Source organism: Diaphorina citri, unplaced genomic scaffold (genome assembly GCF_000475195.1).
Source record: "Diaphorina citri unplaced genomic scaffold, Diaci psyllid genome assembly version 1.1 scaffold876, whole genome shotgun sequence".
Lineage (NCBI taxonomy): Eukaryota > Metazoa > Arthropoda > Insecta > Hemiptera > Psyllidae > Diaphorina > Diaphorina citri.
In genome coordinates, this window is record NW_007378308.1 from 92,911 (window position 1) to 112,294 (window position 19,384).

Sequence of the window (19,384 nt, forward strand, 5' to 3'; positions counted from 1 at the left end):
GACATTGTCTCAGGCAATGAATGCCCAGGGTAAGAAATCCTTGTTGATGTAACTGCAATGTACAAAATGTCAAAACGCAGGGTTTGTTGTTTATTCAAGAAGAGTAGAAGCTCTCATTTCCTAGGAAGTTGCAATACGGGTTGTAATTTGTAATCCATTCGTATAAGAAACGTGTTTTCCGCGAATAAATTAGCATGGAATGCCAGACGACTTGTAAAGCAGTAGTAAAGAAGAGGGTACGAGCTACGAGACTACAAGTACAAGCAGCATTTCTTCGCAGCCTTTATATCTTGTTTGTGATGCTCTGTTTATTAAAATCAATTGCATTTTTTTCGCATGTCTGAGTAACGAGCTCCTCAATTGTTTGGCAGCCCTTTTCTCTGGGATAGCTAGCTCAATTGTCCTCAGAAGCTAAGTGCACTGCGAAATAACGAGACTCCCCACACGGTCACCTGTCCAGATACCAACCACGATCAAGGGGTTGGATGGAAGAGAATACCCTAGGCATTAATCCCGCCCCTGAGTTAGGATTTTTCATTTTTTTTTTCTTTCTTTATTCAATTTTCGTTTTCATTATTTGTTAATTTCTTATCATTTTGTTATTTAGTTTTGTGTACCTGTTTGTAAATATTGTAAAATCCTAATAAAGTGTTATAGAATAATAATAACGTTGCAGTGATCGTTTGGAACGAGTGGACGAGTGTATTTTGCTGTTGCCCCTAACTATTACTGGATACAACCCGTGTGGGAGCCGGCTTGTAGCTAGAAGCGGAAAAATAAAACACGACGCGACGTACCGAGTATGTACCTACGTCATGAAATTATTATTTTTAAAATGATGAACATTTCAATTAAAATTTCCCCAGCAGAAAGCAAAAACAGCGAAAGCAGTAGCAGCAGTTAGAGTTGGTAAAGCTGGAAAATTCTCATCCGGAGATGATTTTAGCATTATTTATTTTACAAATTCAACAAAATGCGGGAATGACAGTGAATTTGAATTTAAATTCATGGGAATGAGGTATGGAGGACATACTCTAGTACTCGCTCTCTTTCTCTCTCCTCAGGCGATATGATCTTTGTGAGCTTTATCTCTCTCTCTTATTCTGTACTCGCTCTCTCTTGACAATGTGATGTCTATTCGTACTAATCGTACTCTTTCTCTCTCTCGCTTTACCAAGCTGGTAGAAAAAAAGAACTTTTCACCCACCGCCACCGATTTTATGAAATAGCGATTTTAAAATTATGTTGTTCGTAAATTAGTTTTTATTTTTTCCGCCATAACTCGCACAATATTGGTTGGTCCAACTTTAGATGCAATTTGCCAAACTGTTATTTAGAGACAGGGGAAAAATAATAATAAAAGAGGCGAGCTTTCTGTTATGTAAAATAAAAATATATATCTTTCAGTTTATTAATATAATATCGAAGACAGGAGTGTACAAAAATAGAATTAATAACAAGTAATATAATTCGATTAAATTAAAGGAGTAAATTAGTTACCGATAACTGTCGACATGATTGCGTAATAAGGCGCGTACACATTTTGGCGCAGAATTTTGCTTTCGATCTTGAATTTCGACACACATCTCTCATAGTATTCGGAAATCCAGGATTTTCCACCATACCTAGTATGATCGTCGACATAATACCGGTCCACATAAGAAAACACTACTAGACATACGTATAATAAGATTAATTCTAACCTCTAGTATTAAATGAACATTTTCTACTAGATTAACTTTGGTTTTACAGACATCTACAATTCTACATAAGTTTGATATACATATGAGGGCCAGGGCTGTAGTCCTTGAAAATTTGGGTCAAAAAATATTATGTTTCAGAAATGAGTCCTGAGTATTTGACAGTGACTTTAAACCCGCCATATAGCCTCACAGTATTGAGAAGGTGGATGAAATTTTATCGAAAAAGGCAAGGTAATAAAATCTTGCTATGACCTTATAAGGTTTGCTTCTCACATTTAAAGGACTTTGAGGACTTTTCAAGTTAATTTTAATTTAATGCCCATTATGCTTACCTCCTCTAAGCACATAGCTAAGGGGACCTACAAATTACTAATGAAGGTTAAATCCCATACAATAATTAACAACACACAAATGTTAACAAAATTGAAACCTAGAAGTTAATATATAAAACGTTTCAGTCATTGAAAAACAAGTCGCACCATTAAAATGAAATTTTGAACTAAATATTTTATATTCTACAATGGAAATACCTACTTATCTCAGTGGCATCAAGACAAAGGTTCTGCCTTTGATTCGCGTCTGTTTTCTTGAATGACAGCTCAGTATTTACTAATAATGAAGACTACCATTTCACATAATTATGACAACTGAGGGTATTATCACCTAGACTTTTTATTAGTCCCCCTATCCACCCCTGTTGGCTGATTGAAAGGGGCACTTGCAGGCTTTTGCCTTCATCCCCCAAATAAGACCTTGACAATTTCTGCTTAGCCAATTTATTGGACTCATCCTCAATGCCCGTCCACTAATGGTGCCAAAAAAGTATGTAGGTATGTATCTCCTATAGAAATATTTGCCTTCGAAGGTACCTACTTACTAGTGGAAAGGTATACTAGTACTGCACATAGATACTTTTCGTCAATGATGGGAATTGGGAATCGAACCCGGGATCTTCAACATATAGCAAGGTAATCTAAGTATCTAAGACATTTCCGTTCTTTTCGAGTACCCCTATGTCTAGTGGCAGTTTTTGTCTATCATCACCCAGGTATCAATCAATTTGATTTAAACTTATAATGGACTGCTTATGTGAGATGTTACTTCTAAAACAAACATTGCTTGATGATCATTGACCAAAGAAAAAGAAGGTTAGGTCACTAGTCAACTACCAGTTTTATCAAAGAAAATACCCGTCCAAGCGAAGTTTGTTTCCAATATTAGAAAACCACTTTCAACAACACACCTAGTTATGCAGAATATGCAGTCCTATGTAAGCATAAACATATTAAATTTTAAATTTGACTCATGAATCTCACGATTCGATAGCTCTAATAAAACACAGGAAAAGTGTCAAACTCGTAATGTGGCCCTGAAATTGAGTACATAAAAACTTATGGACTGCTTATGTGAGATGTTACTTCTAAAACAAACATTGCTTGATGACCATTGACCAAAGAAAAAGAAGGTTAGGTCACTAGTCAACTACCAGTTTTATCAAAGAAAATACCCGTTCAAGCGAAGTTTGTTTCCAATATTACAAAACCACTTTCAACAACACACCTAGTTATGCAGAATATGCAGTCCTATGTAAGCATAAACATATTAAACTTGACTCATGAATCTCACGATTCGATAGCTCTAATAAAACACAGGAAAAGTGTCAAACTCGTAATGTGGCCCTGAAATTGAGTACATAGGTAGTATTACTGACATCAGCTAAGTAACGGCTGAGAGGGGGGAGGGGGAAACAACTAATGGTGGGTTTTACAAACGACTTAATGAGAGTTTTAATGATCCAAAAAGGAGTTTTTAAAAACTCCTCCTTTTTAGATAATTAAAAACTCCTTTTTGGATTATTGAAAACTTCTTTTTGGATGATTAAAAATTCTCCCATTAGTGAAATCTCTCATTAAGTTGGTGAAACCCACCATAAGTATTTTCCTTTTTGACCGCAAAAGGACTTTTATTGGAATTGAGTGAGTAGTTGTTTGTTAGCTTTGGCCATGTTATACGCGCAGGAGCGCACCCGCTCCGCACTACCTTCTAGTTGCGCACATTCTGCCTGCAGGCGCACTGTGGAGGTGTTGAGAGATCTCAGCGCATGCCGGATGAGATCGTTGTTTGTATTCTGCAAATTAAAGAAAATACGCACTTGTTTAAGTATAGAATACTTGATAATGAAAGCAATTAACATCTAACCTAGTAACTTGGAGGGTAGCGCGCCTGCCTTGTAAGCGCTAGATCGCAGGTTCGATTCACGCCCGGGGCGGATTTTATCCTAAACGGATAAGGTTCGTTCTCGGAACGGCTGGCTTTCTCCTATCCTGTCTTCCTTCGATTTCGAGACGATAAGACCTTGGCACTTCCAGTTCCTTCTGATATACATATATATCCTCAATCGTTCCATCTTAAGGGACGTGTCGATGCACTAAAGCGGTGGAAGGAGGAAATAAACTAATACGTCAGGATTACCAGCCTGGTATCTTTTATCAAAACCACTTTCAACAACACACCTAGCATCGGAAATAATGATTTGAGACGATAAGACCTTGGCACTTCCAGTTCCCTCTGATATACATATATATCCTCAATCGTTCCATCTTAAGGGACGTGTCGATGCACAAAAGCGGTGGAAGAAAGAAATAAACTAATACGTCAGGATTACCAGCCTGGTATCTTTTATCAAAACCACTTTCAACAACACACCTAGCATCGGAAATAATGATTTGATTTTATCAATATAATGTATTTACCTGAGGAAAGATAGCGCTAAGTTCGGACACAGCTATCCTGATCCGTTCTGCATGAGGTACAAACGAGTGACATTTATCCGAGGATCTCATGTGGGCAGCCAGCTCTTGTATTCGCTTCGTGACTTGGTCCGTACGACGCACCACCTCTTCGGACTGCGGCATCCGCGTAGTTGTACTCTGAAAACATTCCATGTAATTATTTTGATTAGGTATTCCCATTAAAAATAAACGTACTTGTTCAAAGTCACGTCAATTGAAAATCGCTACAAAAAGGAGCTGTCACAAATGAGCAGTGACCAGCTGACTAGTGTTATTATAGGGTTAGGTTAAAAGCAAAAAAAAGAGCTTTCTTTTTCATTGTCGTGGCTTCTGAAAATCCTTGATATACATCAGGTCCGCCTGTCAGGTCTACCGGATAACTGTTGACAGGCGGACCTGATCAGGTTTACCTGATAGTGAGTGGCTGTATCTGTTGTAAACAATGAAATATTTGTTATGTTCAACAAATAAAAAAAAGCCCCACCGGGAATCGAACCCAGTGGTGTTCTATCATGGTGTTACCTGAGCATTAACGGTGACGTTATACATGGAGGCAGGTCGCTGAGGGGAGCACCAAGAGGAATCAGATACAGGTTCAGTCTCGGGTGGCTGATGGTGGGTCGCTGAATTTCTCGCATTGAGAGCGGCCTTCAGCGTCTCATTCTCTCCTATCACTTGTTGTACCTGTCGGGAATCAATAAATTAAATTCAATTCTTACAGGCATCCACTCGTAAAATACTACGGGATGGGTATACTACGACCGCGACACTGACCACGAGTGGAATTTAGCAGTTGAGGCTTAAATCCACACACAAACAGCTCAATACGAGACTTAGGTGTAGCAGCAAACAGCCCCAAAGGATTGGTCAAGCTTCTACCTAGCTTTTAAATTTTACTCACAAGAAAAATGACATAATAGTCAATCTAAAGCATTAGATAACAACAAATTTTACTCACGAAAATTACACGTCTAATTCTTTAAGTAACATCAATACCTGAGTTTTAAGTTTGGCAATCTCGTTATTGAGATGAGTGATATGAGCCTCCGATATCATAAGCTGAGACTCTAGCTGGGACTGTTTGGTGGTGATTAGATTTGTAGTAGGAGTAACCTGAAACAAAACAATGCATGAGATATAATATGCAGAGGGGTTCGACTCCCATTTTTTTTATTTTATTATTATTATTATTTTATGTGCAATGTTTACTCAATTACTCATCCAACCTCAGTAGAGTATTGGTTAGTATGTTAGACATGGAGGCAGAGGTTAGTGGTTCGAGTCCAAGTAAAATCACAAAATTTATGCATTTATGCTACGTACAAAGTAAATCCCATACCTGTTGTTCTTCATCAGACGCTACACTATCATAGAGAGGTTCATCATCCAGTAGTTTCCTTTGAAGTTTATCTGAAAACAATAAATAATAATACATTAATAAAATGGGGGCATAACTGGTACAGCAAAACGCACTTTGTCACGTTGAAGATACCTAGTTCCCTCCGCGCCCCCTAATAGGACCTTCAACGATGTTTTTATGCATGTCGTTCACTTCGAGATGCCTAGTTTGATTGTCACAGTTAATAAAAAGACTTGTAATTCAAGAGGTTACTGTCTGTTCGTTTGTAAACCAAGCAATAGAAAGTTCAAACCCTAAAATTGGACTGACATCGGGGTCAAAATTAATCTGCAAAACAGGGTGTTTTTACAGTCCAATAGTCCAATTTTGGACTTTTGACTGTCTATTGTTTTTAAGTCCAAAATTGGTAAACCAAGGTCTAACTCACCATGACTACCTCTCTGCACGGCAATATAAATAATATCCGTGACCAGCGTATTGAAGTCTTCCTCATTCAGTCTGCCCTGGTAAATGCCTGGAAAAGAAATGGCTATAAAAATGAAAACTGGTAGGTATGTACATAGATAGTAAACGAAATGAAGAAAGACAATAAAATAGATGGAAATTTAGTCCTATCTACAGAAGCTTCCTACTAGTTACAACAATATGCCTGGGTATTTACAGGGGTTGGATGGAAGAGAATGCTTTAGGCGTCAAGACCGCTCCTTAGTTGGAATATTTCATACATAAGTATGTAGGTATTATAGAGGTTGTAATTTCTTATTTCCATTTTCTTGCTTTGTTTGTTTGTTTGTATCCACCTAGGTAATTTGTTTGTAATTATTCCAATAAAGAATGTTTATATAAAAAAAGTAAAATGGTGTCACCTGTTTTCTTGGCTTGATCAGGAAGGTCTTAATGTTTAGTTTATCCAGGAGGGGACTCTTGTTGCCACAGTTTGGCTCCCAATCGTAGTCATTGCCCAGTAGTTTCAACGTTTGCTGAGTCACATGTACCATTCTGAAACATCGAAAATGTATCAGTTTTAATTTTAATAGGGGTGCAGTGTGTAGTGACGGGGGCTGAGGGGCTTTTCCCTCCATTCGGCGATAAGCTACCCGTCTCTTCCAGGGCCGTATCCAGGATTTGGAGGGGGGGTCGTAGTCTGTCGTACACTGAAGAGTAGTCCTCTGAAAAGAGTACCTAATTTTTTTTTATAACTCACTCTATGCAGGGATTTCACTAACTAGGGGTTTAATTAATCAGGGGTTTCACCAACCAGAGGTTTCATTTACCCAGGGTTTCACTAACCAGGGGTTTCACTATCCAGAGGTTTCACTATCCAGGGGTTTCACTATCCAGGGGTTTCACTGTCCAGAGGGTTTCACTTACCCAGGTCGTCCCGTCTGCTCCATGTGATTGGCAATGACCACATCCTGAGACCAAATGTCGTACTGCCACTTACACACACCTAGGATGCCACTGAATATTTTGCCCGAATGAAGCAAAACAATCTGTACGAAAATGAATGGTTCTTTCCACTTACCCTCAGATAGGAGCAAGACCAGTTTCGATCGTCCATGGGCTGCGCCTCCCACAGGAAAGAGCTGGCATCGATGTCATTTGTGTCCTTGAGTGAGTTCAGACTGGACCGAGCCCGAATGAACGCCTATCCTCATGTCAATGTCTAGGCCTCGGGTTTTCCGCACGTCCTGAAAAAGTAGGATAGGAATCTATACTTAGCTATAGTTTAGTTATTTTTCCCAGACTAGGCTATTTTAGGCTGCCAAAGTCACATACTGGACAATGGCCTGGGTTCGAATCCCAAATTCACAACTGAGGCTTGATTAGTGAATTTGACCCCAAGTCACCGGATAATAAGCTCCCAGACTAGGCTATTTTAGGCTGCCAAAGTCAGATACTGGACAATGGCCTGGGTTCGAATCCCAAATTCACAACTGAGGCTTGATTAGTGAATTTGACCCCAAGTCACCGAATAATAAGCACTTTATACGACATCATTTTCTGTCAGTAGTAGGGTGCAGCCCTGATAGGCTTGCTAGCGACCAGTGTAGCCAAAACCAAATGTTAGCCCCAAAGCAATCACGCTAGTTAAGGCTGATTGAGAGGCTGACGAAAAAGAAGTAGGGTGCAACCTATCATGCTAGTTAGGGCTGATTGAGAGGCTGAATAAAAACGCCGACCCCGTCTGAACACGGGAAAAGGCGAAGAAAAATAAGAAATAGGGTGCAACCTTGATATGAACGAATGAATGTACATATGTAAAAGAAAATTCCACCATCTCTATTAATAATACTCGTAGACTCTTCAGTGGAACGTAATCACTTCCGGGGCTACTCTACCACCTAACCCTTAGAGCTCCATTATTATGTGGTCAAATTATCAAATAAATGAGGATAAAATTCCATGCCTCGGCTGGGATCAAACCCACGCCCTCCTGTTTACCAGGCGAGCGCCTTGACCACTACACCACCGAGGCAGGTAAAAAACGAATGAAATTTTGAATTGGAGCTGTAAAACAGAGGAAATTTTCGATGATCCTGTTCATAAAAATGAGGTAAAAGTTTTAACCCCTAGGTTTACAGTCTAATGTAGATCCATTTTTGGGCTGAAATAAAAACCATAAAAACTAATTAAGTCGATCCTAGACTACCTCCTATGCATTTTTACATACTACGTTCTATTGAAGATGACAAACTTGTAATAAAAACAAAACGATCTGTACGAAAATGAATGGTTCTTTCCACTTACCCTCAGATAGGAGCAAGACCAATTTCGATCGTCCATGGGCTGCGCCTCCCACAGGAAAGAGCTGGCATCGATGTCATTTGTGTCCTTGAGTGAGTTCAGACTGGACCGAGTCAAGAGTTCGATTCCCGCCACGGAGCCACGATCTCCTGACATTCTGGAGGAAAGAGACCAAAGAGATTGGACGATGGATAACCTAGGAGTATCCTTTACTAGTAGGTAGATATGTACTGAGTCTTAGGAAGAGTAAAAAACTGAAACGTTTAGGTCGTTATTCATTATACACAGTCCGCACATCATCATGCAAGTCCGAAAAAGACCTTTGAAAATATACGAGTATATCTGATAAAAATGTATTGATTCACTGGAAAATTTCACTTCTTTGGGGACCTAGACACACACTTTCGTGAGCAAAAAAACTTGTGTTCACGAGAATTTCATTTTCAAAAAGTTTGCCAAATGTGTTTCACGTTTCACTTCGTAAAATTGATTCAAGAGCTACAGATTGGCGTTCTATTCAAATCAAAAAGGAAAAACGAGAAAAATCTAGTCACAATCAGGACAGTATAAAAGTCCAAACTCAAAACCAGATCAAGTTCTTACTATTGGAAAAAAAAAAAAAAAACTAGTGCCCATAACTACTAGGTAAATAGATAGATAGGTTTCTAGTATCTATTATTGCTATAATTACTGACCATTCAGATTGGTCCAATAGTGGCGGATGCATTGGGAACTACTGGAGGGAGAACTTTATTTGGAAGGCGACGGAACTTTTGCATTTTCAAGCCTACTGGATATTATTCTGATAAAAATGTAATGATTCACTGGAAAATGTCACTTCTTTGGGGACCTAGACACACACTTTCGTGAGCAAAAAACTTGTGTTCACGAGAATTTCATTTTCAAAAAGTTTGCCAAACGTGTTTCACGTTTCACTTCGTAAAATTGATTCAAGAGCTACAGATTGGCGTTCTATTCAAATCAAAAAGGAAAAACGAGAAAAATCTAGTCACAATCAGGACAGTATAAAAGTCCAAACTCAAAACCAGATCAAGTTCTTACTATTGGAAAAAAAAAAAAAAAACTAGTGCCCATAACTACTAGGTAAATAGATAGATAGGTTTCTAGTATCTATTATTGCTATAATTACTGACCATTCAGATTGGTCCAATAGTGGCGGATGCATTGGGAACTACTGGAGGGAGAACTTTATTTGGAAGGCGACGGAACTTTTGCATTTTCAAGCCTACTGGATATTATTGGTGAGCAATGAGTAGGTATACCTGCAACAAAATAGAAAGCCCAAGAGGGCAATGGAAAGTGAAAAAAAGGTATCTCTTGAAAAAAGTGCTTAACTCCATACACAAAAAGCCCAATCTGAGGCTTAGGTGTAGGGGCATACAGCCACAAAAGATGGGTTAAGCTTCGGCGAATCTACGAAATACCGGCAAAAAAATAGAAAACCCAAAAGAGGTTAATGAAAAATGAAAAAAGGTATCTCTTGAAATCTCGATGTTGCAGGTTAGAAGCGTAGTCACGCGGAGTAGCGTGTAGCGTGACGTTGAGATGCGTGAAAATCCAAACCATATAAATTGGTTGGTACATACCTTTCACATTAGACTCATTGGAGACGATCTAGTTGCGTGACCTTAGTGTGAGGTGTGAGCGACTTCACACGACCAAAAAAACCAAGACCCATCGCACGTTAGAATCGTAGTGGAACGACTTTAAGAAACGCGTAGTCCATCATTTTCGTAGGTTTGGTTTTTCGGGGCACTACACGCTACTAAGCTTCCAATGTCCGAGAGACCTTATTCCCAGGATCCCAGGGCCCACAAACACCCTACACCACTCATGATCACGCCATAGAGAGGGCACTCCTTATTCCTTTTACAACTCCTTTACAATAATATCGTATTGTCCAAGTTTAGTCATGTCGACTTTTATCGTTCCAACAGGGTGTTGACTGGAACTTTAGAATGATCAACGCCAAAGGTTGAGTTTTGTGAAACTTGCCTATCCAATTTACGAGTACAAACAGGCTGTTCTGACCCAATACGTAATGAAATAAGGAGACATATAATAATAATTTATAAGTGGGTACGTATAGATACCTATATAATTCCGTCGAAAGATCTCCAGAATCTCACTTGGTCTTCATCTTTAGTCGGACCCTATACAAACCAAAGCTATTGTCAATAATCTGCCTATCCAATTTACGAGTACAAACAGGCTGTTCTGACCCAATGCGTAATGAAATAAGGAGACAGGTAATAATAATTTATAAGAGGGTACGTATAGATACCTAGATACCTATAATTCCGTCGAAAGATCTCCAGAATCTCACTTGGTCTTCATCTTTAGTCGGACCCTATACAAACCAAAGCTATTGTCAATAATCTACCTATCTAATTTACGAGTACAAACAGGCTGTTCTGACCCAATACGTAATGAAATAATAAGACGGGTAATAATAATTTATAAAAGGGTACGTATAGATAGCTAGATACAAGATACCTATAATTCCGTCGAAAGATCTCCAAAATCTCACTTGGTCTTCATCTTTAGTCGGACCCTGTACAAACCAAAGCTATTGTCAATAATCTAGTGCTACTTGTACAGTAATCTGTTTTTTATACTTCTATGCCTATGTCGATGTCATACAAATAATTATGTAGGTATACCTTTAGCGTACGTGATTCCGACGAGTAAAGCAATGCAGTGATGAAAGTTACATTCGTTTATGGAGGAGCAAAAAGTCGCAATTACCTTTAGCGTACGTGATTCCGACGAGTAAAGCAATGCAGTGATGAAAGTTACATTCGTTTATGGAGGAGCAAAAAGTCGCAATAAATGTAAAACGTACTTTCAGCTTGCTCCACCTGCCTGGTCGAACATTTACCTATGGGTTCCAGTCGATCCGATATCGATCGAGTGTAGTGTAGTATCGATCGACTGTTTAGTAGTAGACGTCCACTACGGAGTCCCGAAACTCTACAAATCTACAATAGTCCCCACCCAAGAGAAATCTACAATACACACCTTAGGTTCGTTCTCGGAACGGCTGGCTTTCTCCTATCCTGTGTTCTTTCTCCATGCTAATGAATAGAAGTTGCTTCAACGGAGCCTTGACTATAGCTCGGACCCTCGCTGAAAATGAAGAAATTGAGCTGAGTGTGAGTATTTATCTGAGTTAGTCGATGGTCTCGGGAGGGTCCATGGTCTATGAATGGTCTCTTGTAGCCGCACACTTAGGCCGAGCACTCACTTCAAGTTTTGCATAACAGTTAGGTACCTATGTCTGTAAGGCAAAACTCAGAGTGTTCGGCCTTAGGACTGGGTATTTAGGTTCATGCAGAGACGATATTGACTGTCGTCTTCTGTTTCATGATCATCTGACTGATAGACTGCTCAGTGGCAGTGGCTAATCATTGATAATTGAGCACCGAGGTTAAGATTAATAACTTGTCATTTAACATTTCATGGCGGCTCATTTAACGAATGAAAATGGCTGCTTGGTTCTGTGGCGTATAATATCTCTAGTATCGCTGTCAAAATTTCTTGACTTAGCAGGGGCGGAGAGCTACCGCGCTCCTTAATATTTTTCGGACTAAAAAAGGAGCTTTTCTTTTCCACGGACGTAACTTCTGCATAATTACCAAATTTAGTGCGAAAAACACACGCCTCCCCTCAGTAGCAAAAGACAAGATAGGATAGGTTAGGAAGGTAAGCATTTATCTATTCAAATTCAAGGGCGGTTCGTCCTAAAATGGATCTGGTGATTTGACTCTTGAACGAATTTGAAATCAAGGTCGCCATCAGTTGACACTAGGTCAGAAGAATATTATCTCTGCCTACTAGGGTACTAGGTATCTAGGTGAGTAGGTAATGGGTCAGTAGAACTATCTCGAATACCTACTCTACTTATCTACTAGATTTTTCTCGTTTACAGAAGTCTGCTGAAGTAGAGGTGTTGGAGGTATAGGTATGCTGGTATAGGTTGGTACCTACTCATCAAATAAGTAACCTACATTCTCACTTTTCCCACCTACCTCCAGAGCCTCCAGTGTTCTTGTCATGTACTCGTATAGTGGGAGCACTCTCAACCCTCATTGAAATTACATTGCTTATTTAAATTTTAAATTACATGGTCTCGACAAATCCAAATTCCGACTATTTGTCAGACACTGTCTGTTAGTCTGTAAAAACTTGAAACGATCACTTGGGCCGGGCCAAGGTAGATTGCAGATTGGTAAGCCCGGGCCCAGACTTCAGGCTGTGTTTATGAACAGGGCTGAGATGAGCTCGGTCGAGGTGAGATAGGATATTGTTTCTACAGTTTTGCATTGGAGTGGTACGGCCGAGGTGTGTCCAACCATAGTCCATCGGCCGAGGTGTGTCCAACCACAGTCCATCGGACTGTTCAGTCGACATACTCGACATCGATCGACGGCCGGTCGACTATGTGTGGACACACCTTTAGACACGTACTCGTAGGTATATCATATAAAATAAATCCAAACGAAACATATTAATTCCTCATGTCAGCTCTCATGGCGTAGTGGTCACTGCGCTCGCCTTGCACGCGGGAGACCCGGTTTCGATTCCCGGCGGGGTCAAGAAATTTGTATCTTGCAAATGATTGATTCCGTGACTGGCTGTTGCGGGCCCACTCAGCCTCGTGAGGAAAATGAGTAGCTATGACATATAAGATATGAATGCACATAGCGACCGGTGCCAGCATGGTAGGTAAACATTGGATTTTAAGATTATTGGGATATTGGGAAAATCCTACAATGCTGCAGTGAGCACCAAAGTTGTGACATAATAACACAAAGAAACTGCTTTTACATTATATGTACTTGTCACTGATCGTTTGTGCCAGTTCCTTTGGTAGCAATATTCCACGGACGTGACTTATGCACATGTACCCTAAATTTAGACACCAACCTCAGTGGTGCAGTGGTTAACGCGTTGGACTTTGGATCTGGAGGTTGGTGATTCGAGTTCAAGTCAAGTCATAAAATTTAAACTTCACATGAAAAATATTAAGGAGAGCGCGGTAGCTCTCCGCCCCTGCTAAGTCAAGAAATTTTGACAGCGATACTAGAGATATTATACGCCACAGAACCAAGCAGCCATTACCAACCTCAGTGGTGCAGTGGTTAACGCGTTGGACTTTATATCTGGAGGTTGGTGATTCGAGTTCAAGTCAAGTCATAAAATTTAAACTTCACATGAAAAATATTAAGGAGCGCGGTAGCTCTCCGCCCCTGCTAAGTCAAGAAATTTTGACAGCGATACTAGAGATATTATACGCCACAGAACCAAGCAGCCATTTTCATTCGTTAAATGAGCCGCCATGAAATGTTAAATGACAAGTTATTAATCTTAACCTCGGTGCTCAATTATCAATGATTAGCCACTGCCACTGAGCAGTCTATCAGTCAGATGATCATGAAACAGAAGACGACAGTCAATATCGTCTCTGCATGAGCCTAAATACCCAATCCTAAGGCCGAACACTAACCTCAGGGTGTGTTTATGAACAGGGCTGAGATGAGCTCGGACGACGTGAGATAGCTGTCCCGGCGGCAATTTTTAAAATTCATTTTATGGGAAGAGAAAACAGAATAAGGAAAGTAAACAGGGGAGGAAAAGAAGAAATGGAGCAGTTGCAAATGGGTAAACATTTATAAATATTCGAGGAAATCAGGCTGTATCTCATTGATGCAACTTTCAATTTCACCTTTCAATGCTTCAAATCTTGTGGGTTTATTGATACGAGTTTTATGGGACAAGGGCCCTAAAAATGTACGAGATTTCTATTCCCAGATCCACTGAATTTATACGAGAAAAATGGGACAAGTGACACTGAAAATGTACGAGATTTGTGATTTGTTCGTACATTTTCAGTGCCCCTAAAATGTACGAAATTTATGAAAATACCTCGTGCAACCAGCCCTGTCCGCATCAGATCAAATGAAATGAATATTTCAGATACACATAACTCCGATGCAAAGAGAGAAGAACTTATACCTACTCAGCATTTATGAAGAACGTTTTCGAATCCCATTAAAACGAATAAAGGGTGAAGTACAGGAAATAAGAAAGAAAAGAGAAAAATAAGTAGACTATGGTTAGGAGGAGGAAGAGGAGAAGGAGAAGAAGAAGAAGACGAAGGAGGAGGAAAAGAAGAAGGAGAAAGAGGAGGAAAAGAAGAAGAAAAAGGAGGAGGAGAAGGAGAAGAAGGAGGAGATGAAGAAGAAGGTGGAGGAGATGATGAAGAAGAAGGAGGAGGAGGAAAAGAAGAAGGAGGAGGAAAAGAAGAAGAAGAAGGAGGATATGAAGAAGAAGGAGGAGGAGGAGATGAAGAAGAAGGAGGAGGAAAAGAAGAAGAAAAAGGAGGAGGAGAAGAAGAAGACGAAGGAGGAAGAGGAGAAGGAGGCCATTTCTCGGCAGAAAAACGGAAAAGACACGATTACCTACGACTGGGGAAAATGCTAGCGCAAAAGTGATAATGTGTCGATTTCATTATTCTAACGCGTTGTTGAACAGTTTTAGACTCCATGGTGACTGATTTTGATAATTATGTTTAAAATCTATCTCTCAAAGATTGGGCAAGATAAAACAACGCATAATAAAGTTATGACCTTTTCAAATCTTGTGTTCTTATTGGGACACCCTTTATAAGAGATATGAGAAAGAGGGGGAGGAGAAGAAGGAGAGAAATTTCGATGGAAGTGGAGAAGAAAGGACGAGAAATAAGAGAGCAAGAATAAGGGAAGGAAGAGAAGGAAGGTAAAAGATAGCAGAAAGAAAGAGGAGCAAGCGAACAGAGAGTTCGATGCAGGAGGAGAAGAAGAAGGGAAAGCAGAACAAGAAAGAGGAAGGAAGGAAGGAAGGAACATAATTATGCATACCTACTTTATTCATTTCATTTAAGGAGGAAAGGAAGAATTTATTTATGAAGGTACACGGAAGATATTACAATACCTACGCGGATAGAAGTAGGGTAAGTGTACCATTTATTCGCCCACCTAAAAAACGTACCATTTATTGGCCCACCTGCCAACATTTATTTTTCTAATTTTTGTTTTTATGACTACAATTTTGGAATTACCACTGGTTCGATAGCATTCTTTAAGCCCTTTCTTTTGATGAAATTGGATCTTGAAAAAGTTCGTCCAGTTCAGACTTATGTGGCGTAGACCCACAGGTGGAGACTTATGTGGCGTAGACCCACAGGTGGCCCAATAAATGGTACGTTTTTTAGATGGTACACTTACCCTATTCGCTTTGAAAAAAAAGCTTGCTGTTTAGAAAAATGAAAAACAACAACGTAAGCTTTAATATTTTCTCAGCCAATTTCAGTGGCGTATCCTCACGGCCGTATTTAGGGGGCTCTTGTTTTGTTCCTTTTACTGTGGGGTGGGCTCCAAGAATTTGCATTCTTGGGCTCCCCCTTTATGGAAGAATTACTCCTACCCTTCCTCTCTAAGGTATTTTTTTTATTTTTTTTTTTTATTTTTTATTAAATTGTTATTTTTTATTATTATTGTTATTTTTTCTTCACTTTTTAACTTACTGAAAATAGTGAGTCATTCAACCTGCATTCTAAGACCATTAACAGATTGGCATACTTTATTAGATTTAGGGACGACAAAGCTGTGTCCACACAATGTCGACGGCTGTCGATCGACGATGTTATCGCATTGACGTCGCTCGACATCGATCGATGGTCGTCGACTATGTGTGGACACAGCTTAAGACCTCCGTTGTTAAGTTACTGGGAACTCTAACAAAAACTCTTGAAAAAGAAATCACATTTGAAAAACTTACTATCACGACACGTCACTGACTTGGTCCAAGTCTTTGTGTGTTTCGAGTGTTTTTCATAAGCTTTGCATTAAAGGGGAAGATTCCTCTTTAATAGAATGGAGAGTATAGGGATTCCTTGCTTTTTTTGTCATATTTCGTCTAGTAATCAGGAGAGTGTGGGTTCAACCCTGACGGAGGTATAGAATTTACCCTCGGAAATCTAGTTACGATACCTCCCCTTACGAGTAGATTTTTTTTTAATTCCTTATTATTGAAAAAAAAAGATGAGTGTGCTATATTAGACTTGTGTGGTCTGTGTCGTAGCATGCCCATCTCGTAGCATGCCCCTGTGCCCCTCATCAGATGGATGAGACCGTAATAATTCCCTCTTATCTCCATGCTTTTCTTTTTAGTCCGTCCTTTATTATTTTAAAAAGGGCATGTCTGTGCTTTTGATGGCCTAAGAGTAATTATGACCTTTTCTTGATAATTATCATATCTAGGTAGGTACCAAGGAGGAGGATGTGGAGGAGGAGGAGAAGAAGAAGGAGGAGGATGTGGAGGAGAAGAAGAAAGATGCAAAAGGAAAAAAAAGAGCAGGAGGAGGGATAGGAAGAAAAGTAGAAGAAGAAGAAGAAGAAGAAGGAAGAGTAAGGGAAGAAAAAAGGAGGAGGAGGAGGAGGAGGAGAAGAAAACAAGAAGGAGGAGGAGAAGAAAAATAAGGAGACAGAGAAACAGGAGAAGAAAGTACAAAATAGTGATGGGAGGAGGGGGAGGGATGAAACGTGGAAATTTCATTTGCTTGCTGAATACTATGAGAGGATGAGAGAGATAGATAGAAAGGGAGAGAGAGGATGAATGAAATAGATTGAAGTGAGAATGTACATATGTGTGTGTGTGAGAGAGAGAGAGAGAGAGAGAGATGGTTAGAAACTATAGAGGGAGTGAGAAGGAGGAAAAGCCAGTCAGAAATAATGTTTAAAATATTTACCTCCCCTTACGAGTAGATTTTTTTTTTAATTTCTTTTTTTTTTAAGATGAGTGTGCTACATTAGACTTGTGTGGTCTGTGTCGTAGCATGCCCATCTCGTAGTTTGCCCCTGTGCCCCTCATCAGATGGACGAGACCGTAATACTTCCCACTTATCTCCATGCTTTTCTTTTTAGTCCGTCCTTTGTTATTTTAAAAAGGGCATGTCTGTGCTTTTGATGGCCTAAGAGTAATTATGACCTTTTCTTGATAATTATCATATCTAGGTAGGTACCTACCTAGATATGAGGAGGGGGGAAGGAGGGGAGGGGATTTTTCTCAACTTCAAAATATTTTGTACCGTTTGTTCCTCAAACAAATTACCCCCTTTCTGCCCCCCCTCTACTTCAAGTTTATCTAAATTAATGAAAAAAGTTTCTCCCTCCCTCTCTCTCTCTCTCTCGCTCTCTCTCTCCTTCGTTTTCATTTCCTCCTTCTCCGTCTCTTTATTTTTCCGAAAAATCGTTTAATTCATTTAAAAACTTTCAAACGCACTCTTTTTTTCTCCCTCCCTCTCCCACCATCTCTCTATCTCTCTCTCTCTCTCTCTCTCTTCTTTTCTCTTCCCCTCTCTCCCCTCCCTCTTTTACATAAAGAACCTGGGGAGAGGGGCGGCAAGTTGAAAATGAGATGGGAAAAAAACGTAGTAAAAAAAAAAAAAAAAAAAAAAAAAAAAAAAAAAACTGTTGACCTCATTTCGCGTTATCTTTTCCACCCTTGCGAAATGTTCCCGACCAGTGGCGGGTTCGATTCCCGCCCGAAGCGGAGTTTACACTGAACGGATAATGTTCGTTCTCGGAACGGCTGGCTTTCTCCTATCCTGTCTTCTCTATTCGATTTCAGGGAAGATAAGACCTTAACAGTTACAGATCCCTCTATCAAACCTCTATTAAAAAAAAAAAAAATAGATAAATAAAAAAATCCTTTTGAAAAACTCACCCTACGCCACCGCCCCAGACATTTGAACAAAAAAAAAAAACTAAACAGCTCTATATCTTCGACCTTTTACAACCCTGATTACTCTATCCTTTTATTGGTCTCTCGAGTAGTGGGTGACTACTTTTTCAGTGAACTTGGAGAGCTCATTCAAAAGCGGTCGAAATGGGGCCAACTCCCCAAGATGAAGCCAGAATACCGCTAAACGTTGCGTTGGTTGTTCCGAGTGAACTGAAAACTTGGAGAGCTCATTCAAAAGCGGTCGAAATAGGGCCAACTCCCCAAAATGAGGCCAGAATACCGCTAAACGTTGCGTTGGTTGTTCCGATGTTGATAAAAAAGGACGTGTGTGAGGTTTAAAGGTTTTAGGTATGGCTTTAGGAAGATCTACTCCCATAACTTTTTCGATATCTCAGAAGAAAAATAGGGAGAGAGAGAAAAAAAAAAGATATACCTAGAAGAGGGAGAGAGATAAAGGAAGAGAGAGAAAGGGAGAGAGAAGAAGAGAAAGAGAGAAGGAGGAGGGGGGAAAAAAGAAAGAGAATAAATATTAATAAATAAATGCAGGCAGAATGGGAGGGAGAGAGAAGAAAGAGAGAAATTGAGGGAGAGAGAGAGAAGGGGCCTGAGGGAAGGAGAAAAGGGAAATAAGGGGGAAGGGGAGGGATAAAAAAGGGGAGAGAGGGGAAAGGTAGGGTGAAAGAATGAGAGAGAGAGAGGCAGAAGGGGAGGGAGATAGAAAATGAAGTTCGTATAGGGAGTAGAACGTGTATTTCTAGACAAATGGCAATCGATTAAAATGATTTGTGACTACGATACGCTTAAAATCTCTTTCTGCCTCTTTCTTGCTCTCTCTCTCTCTCTCTCTCTCTTTCTCTCTCTCTCTCTCTCTCTCTCTCTCTCTCTCTTTCTCTCTCTCTCTTTCTCCTCCCCTCTCTCTTTCTTTTTTTTCTGTCTACCAGTACATTAAATTTCTCAACCTATTATTTCTTTAT

The 19,384-nt window shown here is 39.8% G+C and overlaps 1 protein-coding gene and 1 long non-coding RNA gene across 2 annotated transcripts; both read right to left on the bottom strand.

Annotated features, from left to right (window-relative positions):
* Positions 1-3,377: 3,377 nt before the first annotated feature.
* Positions 3,378-7,548, bottom strand: LOC103512715. The gene is made up of 9 exons (XM_026826113.1): positions 7,501-7,548; positions 7,227-7,338; positions 6,722-6,854; positions 6,283-6,358; positions 5,835-5,905; positions 5,492-5,608; positions 5,018-5,179; positions 4,457-4,633; positions 3,378-3,831 (listed from the first exon to the last, which is right to left on the bottom strand). Exons 1-9 carry the CDS (start codon positions 7,511-7,513, stop codon positions 3,667-3,669), a joined length of 1,026 nt encoding a protein of 341 aa, XP_026681914.1. The 5' UTR covers positions 7,514-7,548; the 3' UTR covers positions 3,378-3,666.
* Positions 7,549-8,352: 804 nt separating this feature from the next.
* On the bottom strand, positions 8,353-9,413 carry LOC103512711. Its single transcript, XR_541556.3, has 3 exons — positions 9,299-9,413; positions 8,607-8,760; positions 8,353-8,366 (listed from the first exon to the last, which is right to left on the bottom strand). It is a non-coding gene; the product is annotated as an uncharacterized LOC103512711 (long non-coding RNA).
* Between the last annotated feature and the right edge of the window lie 9,971 nt (positions 9,414-19,384).

Excerpts from the sequence above, each read along its gene's own strand:
- LOC103512715 (XM_026826113.1), bottom strand. Across the intron at positions 6,855-7,226 it reads GAGCAGACGGGACGACCTGG|AATGGTACATGTGACTCAGC; the intron begins GTAAGTGAAACC and ends TCGATGTTTCAG. Across the intron at positions 5,180-5,491 it reads TTGCCAAACTTAAAACTCAG|GTACAACAAGTGATAGGAGA; the intron begins GTATTGATGTTA and ends GATTCCCGACAG.